This window comes from Megalopta genalis, chromosome 6, assembly GCF_051020955.1.
Source record: "Megalopta genalis isolate 19385.01 chromosome 6, iyMegGena1_principal, whole genome shotgun sequence".
Taxonomy (NCBI): Eukaryota; Metazoa; Arthropoda; class Insecta; order Hymenoptera; family Halictidae; genus Megalopta; species Megalopta genalis.
In genome coordinates this window covers 7,046,045-7,066,904 of record NC_135018.1, presented here as the reverse complement: position 1 = coordinate 7,066,904, position 20,860 = coordinate 7,046,045, and the positions used below count along the sequence as shown (strand labels likewise).

The following is a 20,860-nucleotide window of genomic DNA, read 5'->3' as shown; positions in this document are numbered from 1 at the left end:
TTTATAACAGCTGCTTTGCGGAGCATCCTCGACAAGAAATGCTGTTGCGAGCTGCTCCACATAATTATACCCACTTGTCTTTTAACAACGAATCAGATTCGCCATGAATATTAAATAACTTAAATTACAGGAGTTCGAAGTTCGACAATTTCTCGATAACAGTTTAGAGATGGTAGTTTATGTAGAATAGTATAGCAGGTCGTGTAATATGATCCGTCTGGCAACATAAAAGGGAAGGAAATACATATTGGTTTTTCAATTCAAACGTTTATTCATCGAAATATGCACCGTCTGCTTGCACGTCTTTTTGCCATCGCGTTTGCAACAAATAAATTGGCGAAAAATTCCTTGAACGATGAAATTGCAACTGACATAAAATATCATGTGTGTATCATGTTACACAGTGTACAGTAGACTGCGAGTTTTCATGCGAAATACGAAGTATCATTCGGAATTGTAGCAAATAATAACCAACTAGGATTTGTTTTCTTTTTTAACGATTTTATTAAACTGAAAATAATACAGAGATATTTTTAAAAATTTCAATTAATTTGTTTACTGTTATAAATTTTATCTACTCATTTTTCTCATAAATGCATAAAATCCGCAGTCCAGTTTCGTCTAATTAAACAATATTTCCGCGTATCGGTAAACCGATCATGAGCAATGAAAACGGATATAATAATTGAGTCGAAATAATTGTTATCCAATCATTTAGATATTTTTATTGGATTTATATTTATAAATAATGTAAATATAACTGAGGAACTAAATTCCATACAGATAAGTTTAAACGACCTTGACATAACCATAACCATAACCATATATATAAAATACAAGTTTTGGTTTAAAATAAAAAAATATAAGTTGCGGCTTATATTTATAAAAAACTAATATAAATATAATAAAGGAATAAATTTTATATCGATAAGTAATGGACCTATTACAAAACAAGTTACATCCTTTTATTATTAAATTTATTAAACGATTTAAAGGCAATACTTCCAATTTTAATTGTAATCCGGATATTAATAAAAAGCTTGTTTCTTGAATAAAATGTTTTATGAACGAACAATTTATAATAATTCAGTGTAGCCTGATTAGGATTATTTAAAGTTCCAATAAAAAGAGTCGCGAGAAAATTCTTTATACCCGAGGCGAATGCATACGGTCGTCCACATCGGATCGCAGTTTAATTCGAGCTCGGTATTGCGCGTTTAAAATTCAATGAGACGAGTCGGAACGGAAGCTGGACGAGAGCCGATCCTCCGAATGACTTGGACCAACCCCTGGCTCCTTCGCGCTTCACGCTCCACGGCGGAAGTTTGCGCGAAACTAGCTCTCCCCGCCACTCCTCTGTCTCTCTCTTTCTCTTTCTTGCTCAACCTCTTGACCCCCGGGGAGTTTAATATCGGAATTTCAATATTGGAATTTTGTCTTCCTTCCTTTTTTTTTTTGTCTCGGCCCGCGTGGTAATTTGCTCATCCCCTTTTTGTTTGGCCCGGTTACGTCCTCGCAGGAACTCGATTCGAGGTCGCGGCCGTGCCGTTGTGTTTGCGTTGCATCGTTGGATGGTTGCATCGTGGCTGCAACGGCGTGTCGGGTTAACCGAGAAGTTGGCTTAGGGTATCTGGGCTCGGTCTAAATAGGCAATTCAACCTCCCTACCGGCTCGGGTGTCGCGCGACACGCTGCCAAAGCCGAGTGCACGATACGATGCATGAATACATATATGTATGTATAGGAAAATCGGTGCATCCTGTTATGGTCTTCCAATTTCACCGTGTTTCTCGTTTGATGTTTCAACCAAGGGATGTGTGTTTATGACATTGGGTTTAGAAAGAATATTATATCGAAAAATTGACGGTTAAAATGCTAATCGTGCAGCATTGCATCCGGGCAACTCGTGCACCCTCTTATCTCGTGTTTCTCGATTTCACCGTACTTTTCTCGTTTGATAGTTTTTAACGAACAGCTCTTTGTGATGTTGGGTTTAGGAAGATTATGTTTGATTTTGATCCAGCGAGAGCACTGCATCGAGCAATTTATCGATAAATAAAATGCAGGGAGTGTAGCGTTGCAATCAGAAAAATTAATGCACTTGCTTATCGTCTTTCGATTTCACGATTTTTATCATTTCACACTCGACCTGGGTCCGCATGGACAATCAATTGTAATTTTCATACCGTTTATTGTCTATAGAAATTGATAAAAAAGCATATTCAAAGGAATTAATAAATGAGGATATGTTATAATAAATTTATCTTCGTAATAAAGAAGGATATGAACGTCTCAGTCAAAAAATTCCGCCATCGGAGTGTTAATAAATAAACGAAGAAATGTGTACGAAATTGCGACTGAAAGCAACGTGATTTTGATACTAGTTTCTGGCAGCGCTATGTCAAAAGACACTTCGTCAAAGTGCGATGTACGTTGGAATGCATTTTCAAAGCTCCGCAGATCCTTTTATCGGTTTCTGATTTTGTTTAATAACTAAACAAAGAGATAATTATGAGGTCGAGACCAAAAGCAACATGATTCATTTAGATCCTCGGAGCATTACATCAAAAGACTCCTTTGCCGGATTGCAGTACATGCTACGGTGCATTCCGGAAATTCTGTGGACTCCTTTACCTTCTACACAGTTTTAAGTTTCTTGCGTTGATGTGGAGCAAGATTAATCATTAAGATTCTAAAGACACGGTGTTGCGATAGTTACTGTCAAAGTGCATAGCTTGGTACGAAATTTCGAGGAAAGTCAGTGGGTCATCCTTTCTGCGTCTTGATTCGACAATTTTTCATGTTCAATGACAAAAACGAAATTATTTAGGGATTTGCACTAGTTGGGTCTGGAGGATTATTAATGCCTTTTTTTTAAATTTTTTTCTGTGCAATATTTTTCGTATAGTTTTCGTATAGTGTTTAGCACATTGTTCATAATAATAATCGTTTCTGTTTAAGAAGCTTTTATAAAGCGAACTGTATTACTTGAGGTCACTATCTTTCCAACAACTAATTTAAATTTTCTCCTTCTCTGACGTGCCTAGAAGGTGTACCATTGACATAACCTTAATACTTTATTTACCGGAAGCCTATTAGTAGGTTTTGTAATGTCCGAGATGTGTCTAAAAGAAATAAAAACAATAAATAAATAAACTATATAATAAAATAAATAATATAATATAATAAATTAAATTAAACAAATAAAATAATAATTTCAAAGGAACTTATTACATTATATTAATCTAAATAATTTTGTGGATTATAGATGAAATTGTTATAGTTGTTGACAAATTTTTTAAGAAATTGTTGCTCTTTAATTTTGAAACAATTATTAGGAAACTGCCGCTCGATAAAGTAAAGTATTAAAAAATATGTCGACTAAAATTGCTGAACAAAATCCTGTAAATGTTAATTAATGAAAAAAGGAGCACTGTTCGAGCGCGAAGAGACATCCAGAGGTCACGCAGATATGTCTGTGATCGAAGCACCGAATAACGCGGTGAAATCTTGTTTCCACAAGGTCATTGCGTTTTCCAGCGAATCGACGAACAATCACGACGAGTTACCTACCAACACAGCTTGAATTAGTATAGAGGGTGGGACATTTGAAACAAGACACCTAAATAACTCGCTTGTTTTTGATAATAGAAAAAAAAGCCAAACTTGTTTGATTCTCAGGAGCATATTATATAAATGTTAATAATTTTTTTATAGGTGGAGGCGTAGAAGCGCAAGATATTTGAAAAGTGTCTTGGAAGAATATATTTTTTATTGTAGCTCATATGTTGCGACCTTGAATGACCTTCATTCATAGGCCACTGTATTGGTCTTGAAAGGCTCTATCGGAATGTGAATAAAAAATTAAGTCATCCCATTAAAAAAAACAAGTTTGACCGTCATATGTCCTCTACGCCTCCACCTATAAAAAGATTATTAACATCATATAATATGCCCCTCGAAATCAAACAACTTTTGTCTGACACTTCTTTTTCTATTGTCAAAAACAAGCAAATTATTCTGGTGTCTTGTTTCAAATGTCCCACCCTGTATTTATTGAAACAGAGATTACGCAAATGCGTGGCCGCCGAAGCGATGCTCAAAGCACGAAAACTTCGATAGAAATTTCACGGATCAAATATTTTGCGGTTTTCTTTACTCGCTGTACATCATTCCGATAGGTTTGGCTTGTATGCTCGCGGTTTCGGTATTCCGGAATTTATTCAACGGCCTAAGTATGCAAATCCGCGCGACGTAATAAACTACACGAAATTTCTATAAGATCGCATACGGTTTCTAATGAAAATGTAAACAATTTTGATAATATAACAGAAGGAATGCTAGGAAACAATTGAGCCATAATAGAGAGCAGAAAGTTGATAGCCAGAAAGGAAAATCATTGTTTACTTCTAGTATAACTAACATAATACAATTTATTGCACAGAAATTTAGCGAAATTTGTATAAGAATAGTTCTTTAAATTGATCTGAAAAAAACGCTACATATAGATTTGAATGGGATAAAATCCAGAAAAAAACACGTTGAACAAACTAGTTAAAACGGAAAACGGAATATTTGAATTAATTAAAGATAAAGGCGGTCGTACTATTTATTAACGTGCGAATTTAGTGTTTTTTTTCATATAAATTTAAGGAACTGTTTTTATACAAATTTTTCTCCACATTTCTGTGCAATAAATTGTACTACAATAGAACTTTGATTATCCGAGTTTAACATTCATAGTTAAATACTTTTTATGGTCGATTAATTATTATTTTCGCTAATAGGACAAGATGATTGGTAGAGGTTTGATCGAGATTCTGCTATAGTTTCGTTGTTGTAACCTTTAATAATTAAAAATCGAAATAATAAAGATCGAGGAAAATCCAGTTTCGTTAATCGAGGTTCCGTTGTACCGATTAAATCGATTACTGGTACGAAACGTGACCGTAACTTCGAGTTACAGAAGTAGCGAGGTTAAAAGTTCGACATGCAGAGATAAACATCGACTTGTAGAGGATCTGACTATATTAACACATTAAAGGCGGGAGTCGTAGTACTACGATTTATCTCGACTTCTCATAAATATGTACTTTAAAACATTTTTTGTAATTAGTGTTTAGTTTTTTTTAAATATTTCTTTTAGTTTTGAGAGTTTAAATAAACTTTTTTAAGTCTAAATTTTTTTATAATTATGTTACAGTGAAACACCGAAATCTGGAGAATGTCGACTTTCACCGGTGAATAGTCGCTTGGTGTATGTCCGAAATATTTGCTAAATACCCTTATTTCGGACTTACACCGGTAAATGTTGACATTCACCATGCACTAATGGTGAATGTTGAACATGTTGGAGATTTATATTTTCTTCTCCGTAATTCAGTCGCTATAAAACGCCGCAAGGGTGACGTAACTTTTTCGCCTCTCTTTCTGAAAGGAATGACCAAGAATTTAAAATACACGGTACATTCTACATGAGAAAAGAAAATAATAGTAATAAAAAAATTACTTACTTATGTGATTCAAATCTTATTTATTGCAACAACTTAAACTATTATGACACTTTGAATTGCACAAGAGTCCCTTGCTTTTACAACTGCATTTATTTGTGGAACACTTCCTTTTGCAATGACAGGTTTTGGACCTCCACCAGAGCATATCTGTGATTGTCGACACACACCGGAGAGGGTCCGAATGTACAACAATGTAATGGAATATTCGATCTTTCACCGACGTATTTGGTATCTGTTGACATTCACCGGTGAAAGTCGACATTCTCCAATTTCGGTCATTCACGGTAACAATTACACAAAATATCGCCCGCTCTAGGACGAAAAACGAGGCGGGGCGGTCGCCGCGTTACCTAGCATACTTTCGTCAAGATCCCCCGCCTTTAACCCTAGAAAGATAACCATATGACAACGTACGTAAAAGATAACCATACGCTTCAGAGGCGCATGCTTTTCTAAGGCGTCAATTTTATACTAACAATGGATATTTATTTAAGTTAATCTAGTCATTTTAAAGGTTTGGCATTATTGTAAAAATAAAATGCATTTATATTATATTTTTTTATATTTTAAGTAATTTTAAACTTAAATCACTAGACCTCTATGAAAAATTAATAAAAATCAACAGTCTTCGCAGGCGCCTCTGCGACGTAGGTTATCTTTCTCGGGTTAAATGTGTTAAACTCGAGTTACAGAGACAAAAGAATGTGTTTGAACTTGCGGAAAATAATTTGAGTCAATGGAAGCTTTATATTCCAATTTATAGAGGTTTTTACGAAGCGGCGATAGGGAATGAACAGAATCTTCGCCTCATAAAGGTTCTTGAGTTAAAGAGGTTGGAGTTATCGAGGTTCGAGTTATCGAGATTCGGCTGTGAAACGTAACATTATGTAGAAAGTAATCGCCGGATTGCGGGATACTTATGCAAATCCCAGTTTTTAAAGACCGATCACCCGTTCATTAGATAAAAGGTAATATCGAGCCTCGAAGAAAGTTCTTCGTGATTCCTATTTATACCGCGCGTTCGTCCAACGATATTTACTGTAAATATGAAAATTCTCGGGCCAGTAATCTCGCCGGAAATATTAAGCGGAACGAAAGCGTGTATATTAGCCGGCAGAAGAAAAAAGATTAGAGAACGGTATCAGGCTCTTCCGTAACTCTTCCTTTTTGCTATTAATGCTTTTTATGCCTCGGAAAACGAATCGGAGGAGCGCCGCGCTCTGGCCAGGGCTTAATCTCGAATATCGAGCAGTCCCGTGGAAAAACGGGCAAACTTTCGGCGCGACTTAATACCGCCGTGCCGTCGGACTGGCGAAGAAAAAAAAAAGAGCAAACGTCGGGAACGTTATTTAAAGGAGAAATCGCGTCTGTCTTCTTGTCCGTCGCTGTAAATCTCTATTCTCGGCGCTATTGTTTCGACGTCTGCGATCGATCCCGCATTCGGCCGCCGCGGAAGCTAATAAATCGCACTCGCGTGTAAGGGAGAACGTCATGCAAAATTATTAATTACACATTCGACCGGCAATTCCGGCGCCAACTTTACGAGCGCCTTGTCCCGGCGAAATTAAAAGCCAATCGAACTTTTTGAGTGGGGCATAAATAGATTACACATTTCGGTTCGACGCTTACGGATCCTATAAATTGTGACCGCGAGTGGGACACGGTTATATATATGTCTATATGTATATACAAACAATACAATACAATAATAATAATACAATAATATAGACTTAAAAATGCAATTAAAAAAATAAAGGTAACTCTATTCTCATTAGCAAACTATTCTCTTTCAAAAATGCTAAAAATTCATCACTCATTTGGTAGGATTTTAACCGATATAACGCATTTAAAAACGAATGTAATTTTCAAATTGGAATATCCCAAAATACAACTTCTGCGCGTGCGCTCTCGTTCAAAATAACGCCACTATTCGGATCGATTGCTATGGATACGATAATCATAAGTAGGCTAGAAATTCGTTGCGAACAATTCGGTTCGATGTTGAAGGGTACTGGAAATTTAATCGGATATTGGTTACAAATTATACTGTCACATATTTCGGTCGAATTTTAGCGGATACATTGTGAGCGAAGTTATGATTAGGATCCAAATTCCACAGAAATGGTTTGAGCGGGCCGCGGGTTACAGGTAAACAATTCCGTTTGATTGTTAGATTGAGTACTGGAAGTTTAATCGCAAGTCGGTTACGAATTTGCGACGGACAATCCGGTTGAATTATCACGTATACTCGCGAATTCGATCGGGCTTGGTTAAAAATATATGAGAAAGTATTGGAAACAGTCAATGAAATACCCTTTGTTTGCATGAAATAATATTTCAGGATTTATTTGACGTCATAGAGATAAGCGTACGTATTGAAAATATTTATATCGCGGTGAAAAAAATTATTAATTGAAAATGGTGTTTTCACAAGTTGCTCTGGAAATAATTATTTGAAATAGCATTTCATGCGTCTAAATTTCTATTAATTATTTGGAATTCTACTTCTCACAATTAATGTTTACGAGTGAAAGGAAACCTGTAGACAAAAGTACAAACACATAATGTTTCGGAAAATAAGCTTTCCCTTATATTTCTCCTAATTAATGAATGTAATTAGAACATGTTACATCTGTTTGTAACATCAAATGTAAACACGAATGTCAAGCATGCTCGCAGGTGCTTTGTCGGTAGATTTTCATGGAAATAATATATATTCAAGTGTTTCATTTCACGCACGATAAATGAAATATTCATTTCAATTCAGTATGCCAACACATTTCATATTGTAAAATACATATTTGAAATACTTATAATATATTTGTAAAATCAATTGAGCATTTCGATTGGTAATTCATTTCGTACAGAAATAAATTACTATCTCAAACGAATCATATGTAACACAGTCGAGAGGAATGATATTTACAAAAGTTTATATTTCTTAGTTGAAATAATATTTTAACTAGGTCTGACTTTAATTATAAGTAGAACCATCAATTTGATTCGATTGCAATGGATACATACTCTGTGACATCGGTTCATAACTCGCTTCTAAATTCCGCGCAATTAATTCGACACTTCCGGTTATTATAAATTTAATCATGCGTAGGCTACGGATTAGGAGTAAACAATTCGGTCTGATAGCCGCAGATAACATAATCATAAGCTGTCCCTGCATATATTGTAATTCGGCTCGACGTTTAGGGGTGCTGCGATTTCAACCACAAGTTGGTTACAAATTAGGGACGAACGAATCGGTGTAATTTCTGCGGACACCGAGAGTTTAATCACAAGTGGGTCGCACATCGGGGACTAACAATTCGATTCGTTTGGAACGGATACTGCGAATTCAATCATAAGTTTCGATCACAGGTTTCAAATTTCGTGCAAATTTATTTAATTGGACGGTCACCGTTTCTGCGAATTTAATCATAAACGGGTTATAAATTCGGTGTAAAACACACTGTTCTGTTCTTGCGGATATTCTGAATTTAATCGCGAACAGGTTGCAAATTGGGTATACAATTTAAGTTCAGCGAATCTCCCTTGTCAAATGAAAGCTTGATCAAATTTATTTATCCTTTGCACCCGCCGCTCATCTTAATTGAATGAAATTGCTCTTGTCACATTTACATTTTCAGCGATCTATTAAAATGCTAATTATTTTATAATATTTATTAGGCACATACAATATAGTCTTTATATAATAATAACTTTACTCACAATTAAACTCAAATTAAATTACTCGCGAATTAAATAATATGTAATATATCTTTATTTTTTATAAGTTTGTAAAGAAAATATGTTAATTGTGCATTTTTAGGCTAATTTCGGTTTTTTTTTCGATCATTTTTCATAATTTTCGAAGCTTTCGAATCTTTTCGGGAAATTAGCAAATTGTCAAAATTATATAGAAAATTTTTTCAAAGGCTTGTTAAACACTTAACTGTTTAAATTGTATAAATAAATCATTTACATTTTTGTTGGAAATACATAAGATTCGCAGTCTATTAATAACACAAGAACATTCTTAAATTCCACTGAAGCTTTTGCTATGCCGTACTCCACCGACCGATCTATGCTATGAATGCAGAAAATCCGCAGTCTAATAATACTATTCCGAAACTTCTCGTTTCATGCTTACCCACTCTCGCGCTAAACATATAGAAATCCGCGTTCGAATCGTCGCAATGCAATTCTCATTCAACAATTTCGCGCAATGCATTTAAGCGGACCGATCTGCGCCGCAAACGTTCAAACTCTCCCACCCGATCGGCTTCAATCATTCTATCAGACCCATCAAAAGCGACGAAGACGCGTAGCAAGTACACTTTGAACTTTCTATCGCCGCAAGAATGATTATCGGCGACCGATGGCCGCCTCATTGTTGCGCTTCAGCTCCGCGCGGAAGCAGAGCAGCAAGAAGCTTTTTCCTCTCGAAATCATCCCCCAGCCCCCGCCGCCGTCCCGGTCGAGGAGCAAAACCGATCCCTGAAGGTTGAAACGACGCGACTCGCGTGGGCAGGAAGCCGTTTCATTGCCACTTATCACAGGACCTTGAACGTAATTAGCGGCGCTCATATATTTCCTGGATCCGAATGGCGCACTGTGATCGGATTCGTGCTTCCGAAGAGACAAAATTCTTCTCGCGACTTCATTCCGGGAGGAATCAAGCGTATTTCGGAAGAAACGCTTGCATTTACGTTCCCTTTTGGTTGCGCAAACGAATTCGCATCTCGAATTGGTCGAGTCCAAAACCAAAAGATCTTTTGGTTTTCTTTTTTTTCATTTTATTGTCAAAGATAGATCGGTAAATGTATTTTTATTTGTGGTGCGTGGATTTCTCAAGATTATCCTGATACACCGTTCTTGGTCTTATTACATCGCATTGTTACAATAAATGCTTATCTCTACATGTATATATGTATATACTAAATTGTCTCTGTATTGCTTATCACTAAATCAGTTGCTTTTCTCTGTATTGCGGATCTTTGTGCAAGATAAAGATTGTTTACCTCAATTGCGACACACTAAAGTAAAATGAAAATTTGTTTCCTTCCTAAACAAATCATATAGAGGTATTTATACCTATTTAAAAGATTTATTTTTTTAAATTTCGTTATATGTATGTAAATTTGATAGAATCCCTCTGTGAAATCTGAAAAGTCCTCGTTACATTATAATCTTATTGTCAGTTTTGCAAATATTAAATGTTTTTTAAAAACATACAATGATTGATACTGATATATATATATAACCGAATATTGTTATTAAATATATAGCGCAGTTATTACCGGATACAATGGTTCCATACCAAATAAATTTAATAAATTTCATGCGAAATAAAAAAAAGATAAGAACATGTAAGTATACATATTATATATTAAATTTTATACATTGGACATATAGACTAACCGTGATATTGTGCGCAACACCACGAAACAAATTTTCATCGATTATCATCCTTGGTAGCGAACAATTGATTGTTCAATTTTAGATTGATTATTGATGGTTGAAGGATCATCTGAATAGATTTAATCCTAAAGGAACCTTTTGATTTTCGAGTTAATGACCCGAGTTGACGAGTACGACAACGTACTTTTCCAATTAATAAATCGGATATGCGTGATCGAAGTTTGCTGTGGAAGTTTCATAGTAGTCAAAGTTTCTTCGAAAGTGTCTTTCCGTGCTTCCGGAAGTGTTAAGCCGAATAACTGCGTTAATCGAGAAATGCTCTGCTTCTTCGATGTCCTTATGTAAAATAAAAATCTCCGAAATCAATTTATAAATCGTAATTTGGAAATTGTTAGTTATATAAATCGTGCCAGTACATAGTGATTTAATAAAGAAAAAATAATACCAACGTTGAGATATTAACTTTCCGTAATTTGATTTCATCAGTACGTAATAGAATTTTCGACATTATTTTAAAAAAGAAAAAATGCCAATTATACTAAATGTTGCTTACGAAGTAGAGAAGAAATTTGCATCAATCTTGATGTTTGTTAATGATGTTGTTGATCTTGATTTACTTAAAAATACGTGCGGCTTTATGGAAATTTCGCGGTTGCTTTTAGGTAAAATACATAAATATCTACGAATGTAATCACGCACACGATTTCTTCTATTAATCTTAAATTGCTATTCGCGCACTATTTCTTCATTGCAACACGGAACCACTAGTAATAGAAGATTTAGAATAGAATTTTTCGTTCCGAATTGCAGGTAGACAGTAGCCAGGTAGAAATTTTCTTCTCTTAACAATTTTAGTATGTTGAAAATAATACAAAGATATTTCGAATATTCCCCGAATTTCTACACTCTTTCAAATTTTACTTGCTCATTTTTATCATCAATGCTTATCATAACAATTTTTGTTCTTCTTCAATCCAGAAACTTAACGTAATATCGCAACAGCTGGACGTTCGTTAAAATACGGTAAAAGAATTCGTCGGTGATAAAGGGAATTAACAAATAATCGTAATTTTTCACGACAAACGCAATTTCTGTCATAATGTAGTTGAAAAACTCGTCGCATAATGTACAAATCCGGATGATGCAACGGCAAGCCCGGTTTGGTTATGACAATTTCAAGCAGAATTTATCAATTATTAGTCACCTCACGTCATAGTCAAATTCTACAGTCGGGGATAAATATATATCTGGACACCCTACAAAACGATATATGTTAACTTCTTTGAAACTGGATTAAATGACTTGAATTTTTTTTAGACGATACGGGGACTGATCTACTAGTCTAATAGTTACAAACAATTAAAGACAATTAAAAACAAGTAACCGGTTTCGACGCTACTCTCAGCATGCATACAAGTTATCGAGATCTATAAAACGAATTTTTTAAATTTTCGTTACAGGTTCAGATAAAAACGTTAAAAAATCATGTCTTTTCTTTTTCTTTTTTGTTATTCCAAGTAACAGCAAAACTAAAAATAGCATTTCAAGCACTGTCTAGTAGACTACCCCCTATATCATCTAAACACAATTCAAATCATTTAGTTCACAGTGTAGAAAAGTTGTACCGTTTTTAAAAGGTGTTCACATATATATATGTATATAATATATGTGATATAATATAATATATATAATATATAATATATATATATATATGTGAACAAACGCATTATAATATAATATATGTGAACACCTTTTAAAACGGTACAACTTTTCAACACTGAACTAACTGATTTGAATATATATATTCAATCAAATAAATATTGGTTTATTACAAAAGCGATTTCGGCTGTTTCGTGTAGCTGTCCATTTGGTCGAACACAATAAGTATAACCACGCGCGCCAGCGATGCCGAAATCGAACGCGTTGAAAAACGAAGCGAACGTCCGTTAATCTGCTGCATCATGCAGTCGCCGTAGACGATCATTATTTTACATAGAGATCCACAATGTCCGCGTTAGAAAACACGTTTCATAGCTCAGCAGCGTGTCAGCGTCGACTACGCAAAAGGCAGGGTACAATCTTGTTCGGATTCGGTTCCCCCGCTCGGCGGATCATGCGTGCGAGTCCGAGGCCCGTATAAAGGGGCCCGGTCGCGGCTGCATCAGACTCACAGCATCGGCAGCGGGCGTGAGAGTGCATCGCGTCGATCGTCCTCCTCGGGAACAGCTCGGTTCGCGTTCAGTTTCGCTCGGATTGTCGTTCGAACCGGTGTCCTCCGCGAAAGATCAGCCTAGAGGCTGCGTGTCTCCACCAGGTCCGGGATAGTCCGACTTGATTTCGGCTCGCTTCCGACCAGTCAGTGATTTCGACCTCGAGGAGGGTAGTAGCTTCTAAACCAAGAAGCCTCCGGGAGAACAGTGTCCCCGGTGTTTATCGGGGGATCTTTTGTTTGGAGAGTGTCTCCGGTAATCTCGAAGAAGATAGTCCGGTGGAGGGAGCATTGTGATCAGAGAGGGTCGAGCGGAGAGTGGATCGAGGATTTTATTCGGCGCGATACGAGGAGAGACCCGAGGAGCCTCCAAGAAAAGGAAGGACGCTTCTGAAAAGACCCGGGCGTTTGTTTCGCCGCTATCCGGCTCGGCTTCGAACTGGCGTAGTTCCGCGCCGGTGATTCGCGTTACACGCTCGTTCCGGCCCGGTGTGCAGCGCGCGTTACTCGCTCGTTCCGGCTCGCGGCAGCTCGCCGAATATCGCCGAAAATCTCGCGGAACGACACGCGCTCGGAAGCTGCAGCAGTTGGAAGCCCGCAAGCGTGAATAGCGCGAGCTACAGCGGCGCCGGCAGAGCAATTGGTGCAGGACCGAGTCGACCGGCGTGCTTCGCGGCGCCTCGCATCATCGCGGTAGAACACGCGGGGTGGCGGTGCTAGGTGTTTCATCCCTGCGAAACGAACGCGGGGGCGATGAGGCTGTCGAATCCGGCCCGACCCTCGTGCAAGCTGGTGCAGCTCGCCTGCATCGGCTACGTCGCGACCATCGCGCTCGCCGCCGACCTCCTTCTTCAAAACGACAATGATCCGCTTGCAGGTATAAAAACGTGCACCGAGACCGAGTTCAAGTGCACGAACGGCAGGTGCATACCCAGGACGTGGCACTGCGACGGGGAACACGACTGCAGCGATGGCTCCGACGAGAATCCCACCGCTTGCCGTAAGTGCTTTCATCTTTCTCTTATTTCGAACGGATTTTGTTGATCGATGTTTTCTAATCGGTGTTCCTTTCTTCGTTTGGTTAGTAATTAATTGAGTAGGTGCATTGTTCGTTTGATTATTATTGGGTGCATGGGGTCAGCGTATGATAGTTTACAGCGTATGTCAGTTTACGCCTCGTGGAAGTTTTGATTGGTCGCTCTTGTCCGCGATGTTGAAGGTTTGGTACGGGATTGTTCTGAGATCTAGTGCGAATTTTTGTTTTTTTTTTTGTTCTCTTCAAAAGTATATTTCTCTATTCTATTAAAGTATCGATCGTTAGAATTATATTCTCAGACTTCATTCAAGCATTAATGATCGAAAAATTAGATTTTTGTACTTTATTCAAGTATTAATTCTTGAAATTATATTTTTATAATCTGTTAAAATGATATAATCGTTGAAATTATACTTCTATACTTTATTAAAGTACTCGTCGTTGAAATTAGATTTGGAGATTTTTGCATTTTAAAATTAGATTTTTGTATTTTATTAAAATATAAATCGTTGAAATTATATTTTTATATTGTATCAAAGTGTTAATAGTTGAAATTATATTTCTGTACTTTACTAAAGCATTATATTCTTGACATTATATTTCTATGCTTGACCAAAGTATTTAATAGTTAAAACTCTATATTTGTACATCTTTGAACACAGTGAAACGAAATTCGCATTACTCCTTCGACAATCTAATATGTGACACTTTCACGCATAAACTTCCATTTAGCAGAAATTAATCGTAGCATTTATATATTCAACGCGACATTCAAAGAGACTTTACAAACAAGAATTTATACAAATCCGAAAAATTGCGTTCAATCGCAGCGTTTCAATTATCCAGCCGTTCTTCGTATTTATTGACGCGAGTTTGCACATTTTATAATTTAACTTTGTTTACACAGACAAATTGCTGAAAAAATCATCTCCGGTTTATAAATACAAACGTTTCGTATTTTTCGCGAACGCGATACGACCGCAATGCGATTTCCTGTTTTGAAAACAGATCAATCAAAGTAACTTTGAAATAAATATTCTGGCTACATTGGCGGTTTTAACGGATCGAACGATATGTGATACTGTGAATGTGAATTTTACGAAATAATTCCTTTGCCAACCTTTTCATTAGTTACATATGCGCGATGATATCGAATGTTATCGCCACGATTATTATTAATCAATACGTTCGCGAAGCTTTTCAGTCTTTTGTCTCGTTGAATAAATTTGCTTCGATTTTACAGAACCTTTGCGAACACTGAGTACCTACATACTTCACGCATACCACGATGTTTTTCCGTGTTACAGCTACACGCTGAGCCCATGCGCCTAATTCAGAATTAATGATTAATCCTTTCAATGCTGCGAATCGAGCGCTTTTGTTTCACGTGTAAACGGTCTGTCCCTAACACGCCTCAGCGTTCTCCAACAAGACAAAAATGTACGAACGCGGAGAAGAGATAACCTGATCAAATGCATTTGCACGGAAAGAGAGAGCTACGAGAAACGAACGCGGAACGAAACGAAGCAGAAAAATCGTTTCTCGAATCGTTCCCGACGATTCTTTCTCTTCGAATTCTCAGTTTCGAGCACAGGCAGCCAGAGCGCGTCGGGAACAATTCTTTCACCGTTTCATTCGAAAATGAATTCTCGCCTGGCAAACACTTCGCGCCTGGCGATTCGAACTCACTAAACATAAACCCCACACACCGACCCGACCTTAGTTAAGCGTCAAAACACAGCTTACGTATACAGATTAGATAAATATTGCGAACTTGTTCCATCTTCACGCTGCCGTTTCTTATCTCCTTGTTTATTTTTCGTAGCTGTTTTGCGAACTTAGTTTTTCTCTCTCTCTCTCTCTCTCTCTCTCTCTCTCTCTCGTTCATGGACTTCTTCTGTAAACGGCGTTGTTTAGCAGGAAATGCCTGCTGCGACACCCTGCACACTAGAGAACTTTTGTTTCGCCACTTGTTGTGCCAACTTGTTGTTGTCCACTTCTCGGAGCTGTCGCGAACTTACGTCACTCTAGACCAAGACGTTTAACCGCGCGGTGGCTCTTCGAGAAGTTCGGACGCTTCCGCAGACCTCGAAGCCCACTGTTTTCGATGTTGTACCACTACGGTGGAACCTCGATTATGCGAACGACCGACATCGAAATTATTATTCGAACGCAAACACGATAACGAGTTCTCGCTGTCACCGTTCTCCTGCGGCTTAGTCTCATTGTTGGACTGGTTCGTTAAATGCAACGTATGTGTATCACTTTTGTGAAATAGTATAACCAGACCGCGGATTTTTATGCAAGGCAGAAGTTTGTTTCCAATAATCGCATCGTACAGAAGTTACGTAGAGACATTGATTTCTATTCGTATCCTCTTTCGCCTTGCGTTGCATTTCACACAGAGTTGGGCATTATTCCAATTGTTTCGAGTAAATATTTATCTAAGATAATTATATACTAGTGAATTCGTGTTAGTCGAATATTTTATTCGGACAACGATTACGCATTATTCGTTATTAGTTATTATATTTATTTAGTCAAGTAATTTATTATTTGTCATAAATTATTTATTCTATTAATTTGAATAATTCCATTGTTCGTCATAAATTATTCTATCTATTTAGTCAAATAATTCTTTATTTAAAACTGAAAGCAACATACTTTCCGATGCAACATTTGGAAAAAGGATACTTTATTTTATTATTTTATATTTATATTTTTTTTTTAAATCTATGAGAAAAAAGGATACTTTATATTCCATCATTTCTGATTCGAATGATTTCTCATTTAAATAAAATTGTATTGCAAGTAATTCTTATTGGACTAAATTTTTACCCGGATAAATTTGTATTCGATTGGATATGTATTTGTTATGTCGAATGAAAATTTGATTCGTTCGTGTTTACTTCGTTTATCCGTCGTCCGAATAAAATTTTGCTCAACTCTGATGTCACGCAATTAACGTAATAAGCATAAGTATATACGATACGTATAAATATAAAGATTAGAGAACCTGTTGATAAAAATCTAAATTAAATTAATTCGTATACAAAACGTTTCACTGTACGGATCAATGATTTGCACCAGTTCCGTGACCAAATCACCGTGTTATTATTCGGACACCAATCGAGGTTCCACTTAATTTTTATTCCTATCCAGCAGAATGAGCGCCCGAATTGTTTTGCACTGAAAGGATTAATGCGACTAATCTGCGAACTTGTCAGCCCCTTCGATTGCTCTCGCAATTAAACGATTTTCAAAATTGGCTTTTTAAAATCACTCTTTCGATTTTGTAATTCTTTCAATTTACCGTGTCGTAATATCTATAGCTAGTATAGGATTATATAATTATATACCATACTGTAATATATTAACTATATATATACAGGATGTCCCATAATTATCTTAACACTCGGAATGGGGCGATTTCTGAGGTTATTTGGTGTAACTTTTTGCTTAGCGAAAACGCAATCTGCGGCTTTGTTTACGAGTTTTTAACGAAATACGCTGACCAATGAGAGGCGAGCTTGGCTGGCGCGAGGCTGCTGAGCCAACGAGCAACCCAGTTTCCCTCATTGGCTCGACCGCCCCGCGTCAGCTGATGTCGCCCCTCATTGGTCACTGCTTCTCGTTAACAACTCGTAAACAAAGCCGCGGATTGCATTTTCGCTAAGGAACAAGTTACTTCAAATGACCTCAGGAATCACCCCTTTCCGGGTGCTAACGTAATTATGGGACACCCTGTACATGTATATATTATAATATAGTACTATAATGTAGTAATATACTATATTATTATAATATAGTATATTATATAGTATATATATACTAGTAATATATAGTACTATAATATAGTAATATACTATATTATAATATATATATATTATAATAATAATAATATATACTATATACTATATATTATAATATACTATATACTATATTATTATAATATAGTATATTATATAGTATATATATACTAGTAATATATAGTACTATAATATAGTAATATACTATATTATAATAATATAGTATATAGTATATTATAATATATAGTATATAGTATATATTATAATATATAGTATATATATTATACTATAATATATAGTATATATATTATACTATAAGTACTATATGGTATATATATAGTAATATGCTATATTATAATATAATATTATAACTATATGCTATACTATGATATAGTATTACAACTATGTACAGAATGGGCCGGTATAACCCACGAATTTCCGGCGGTATATAATATTCAGGTAGACGAGTTTGTTTCGATAATGCTCGGGAACACTTCGCCGTATTTCGGATACGCGCCGTTTACGAGCGAGTGCCGAAATCGTTGACGCTTCGAGGGCACTCGAACGGGACGCGTTTGACAGCGTCCGAAAATTTCCATATTTCCATGAGCCGCGACTGGGATCCCGGCAGATTTAATTTTCGATATGCCGGGTAAATAAAGGATATAGGCGCCGGGACCCTGGCGCGGGTCGCGGAACAATACGGTCGATTTTATCGGCCTGTGTAAAGCAGCCGTGAAAGTTATTCGGTCTCGCGAAGCGGGACGGAGAGCGAGCAGCCTCCTGCACGCGGGTACAGAGGGAAAGGAACGGCCTGTGAACGGTTCGTTTGTCACGTTTAACGGCGAAATTATTTGCGCGGGGACAAATCGAACGCCGACGGTGTTCAGACAGAGCGAGTCCGCGGGACACGTGCGCGCCCCGGACGACCTTTCGGCCTCGATATACCGATGCGATCGGGGTATCTTCCGGACGGATGTTTATCCTTTCCATCGATTTTCAAGCAGGGAACGAAAATATGAGTTATTTGATACATTTTTGTAGACAATCAAGCTGAGATGAAGTTGGAACGTCAACCATAAACTGACACGTAATTTTGTCAATGAACCGTACGATTAACGATTAAATTCAAATAAACTACCGAGCTGGTCGAAATGACTGGTTTCGCATTTTTTGTTTTAGTATTGGTGTAACAATCAGACATTTTCATAAAAATAGCGAAATAAATAATAGAGACAGTCTTTTCGTCGTTGGGAACCGATACAGGTTAGGGTTAGGATATATTGTTTTATATTAACGATAAGACTGGATTTATTTAAACTTCCTACAAGTTTTACTATGATACATGCTTGGATGGAGAAGTTCATGTAAAAATTTATGGTGGAAACATTTTCACAATATCAGGGATTGCAAAAGAAAGAATCAGAAACCGGTCATTTCGGTTTCTGCAATTCTGGCTTGGCAGTTCTGATGTTGAAAAAATAAAGTTAAAGGGTCCACCTAGAAAAATTTTATTCATATTTTATTTATTATTCGCTTATTTTATTTATTTTATTTTATTTATTTATTATTCATATTTTATTCATATCGGATTGCCCCTAAAACCATGCAAATTTATTTTGGGCGGATTTGATCACCCTGTATATGTCATTTGCGGCAAACCTTACAGTAACACCCGTTAAGAATCAAAATAAATTATTGTTACTACTATAAACTAAAATAAAACAGCCCGTATTTGGTGCTTCATAAATGCAGTGTTAAACGACAAAGTTCAGTAAAATGCTGCGGATTGCTCGGTTTACAGTTCGAGAGGTCCTACTTGAAACGGCTAATTGGAGCATACAACAACTCGATTCCAATATCGAGTGAATCTCGTTCCGCAATATTTGCTCGATTCTTTCTGCCGATTATACCGCGATTACCGATCCACTCAGCATAAATTATCCGCGAAATCGGCATCGTCCGATCGCCGAGACCCGACCGCTCGGGAAACAAACAGATATCGATAGCGGGCCGACGGGAGACTTCCAAAACGTCTCTGTTTGCGGTTCTAATTTCAAATCCATTGATTTCGATTCGGATCTCCATTCGTGGCTGTACGCGGCTCCCGACGATCGGGAGGGCTGGGTTTTGAAACATGGACAAACGAGCGCCGTATTGCACACTGGTTCAGGAGCGGATGTTGGAAATGTACGTTGTTTAGCGTGATTTTAAACAAATGAATAAACGAATGACACTGTTCTGAATAGTTTTGCCATTCCTTCGAAGATAAAATACCGAATTTTTAATATCGAGATCAACTTAACCACTTAGCTGCGTCGATTTATTTTTAAGATCGATTTTGTATGCGTTTTTTATCGATCAGACTGGGTGCAATTTCTTTCGGCAAGTTGCTTCAGAATTATTCTAAAATGTGCAAAATTTATGAATATGCTTCACAAGCATTTTAACCGGAATCGTAGGGGAAGTATTTCTGTTGTAAGATGTGAAATTGCCATTTCCTTATACAGGATGTCCCAAAAATGTCTCGCAATCCGGATATGGCGGGTTCCTCGGATCATTTGAAGCAACTTCTTCCTTTACAAAAATTGTCTCCGAGGCACCGTTAACGAGTTATTAACGAAAAACAGTGACCAATGAGAGGCGAGCTCAGCTGGCGCGAGGCGGTCGAGCCAACAGCGCCAGCGGTCGGGCGATCGAATCCCAGCTCAGCTGGCGCGAGGCGGTCGAGCCAACGGCGACAGCGGTCGAGCAGTCGAATCCCAGCTCAGCTGGCGCGAGGCGGCCGAGCCAGCAGCGCCAGCGGTCGAGGCGGTCGAATCCCAGTTCCGCTGATTGGCTCGGTAGCCTCGCGCCAGCTGAGCTCGCCTCTCATTAGT

General features: G+C 37.3%; 1 protein-coding gene across 7 annotated transcripts in view; it reads left to right on the top strand.

Moving 5' to 3' along the window:
* The window catches only part of LOC117225891 (low-density lipoprotein receptor 2), a 123,396-nt gene that overhangs the window by 46,583 nt on the left and 55,953 nt on the right, over positions 1-20,860 (top strand). For all 7 annotated transcript variants that reach the window (XM_076523097.1, XM_076523098.1, XM_033479690.2 and 4 more), the window contains one exon: positions 14,014-14,136. In XM_076523097.1, coding sequence (XP_076379212.1) covers positions 14,014-14,136 — 123 coding nt within the window. The remainder of the gene's footprint in view (positions 1-14,013; positions 14,137-20,860) is intronic.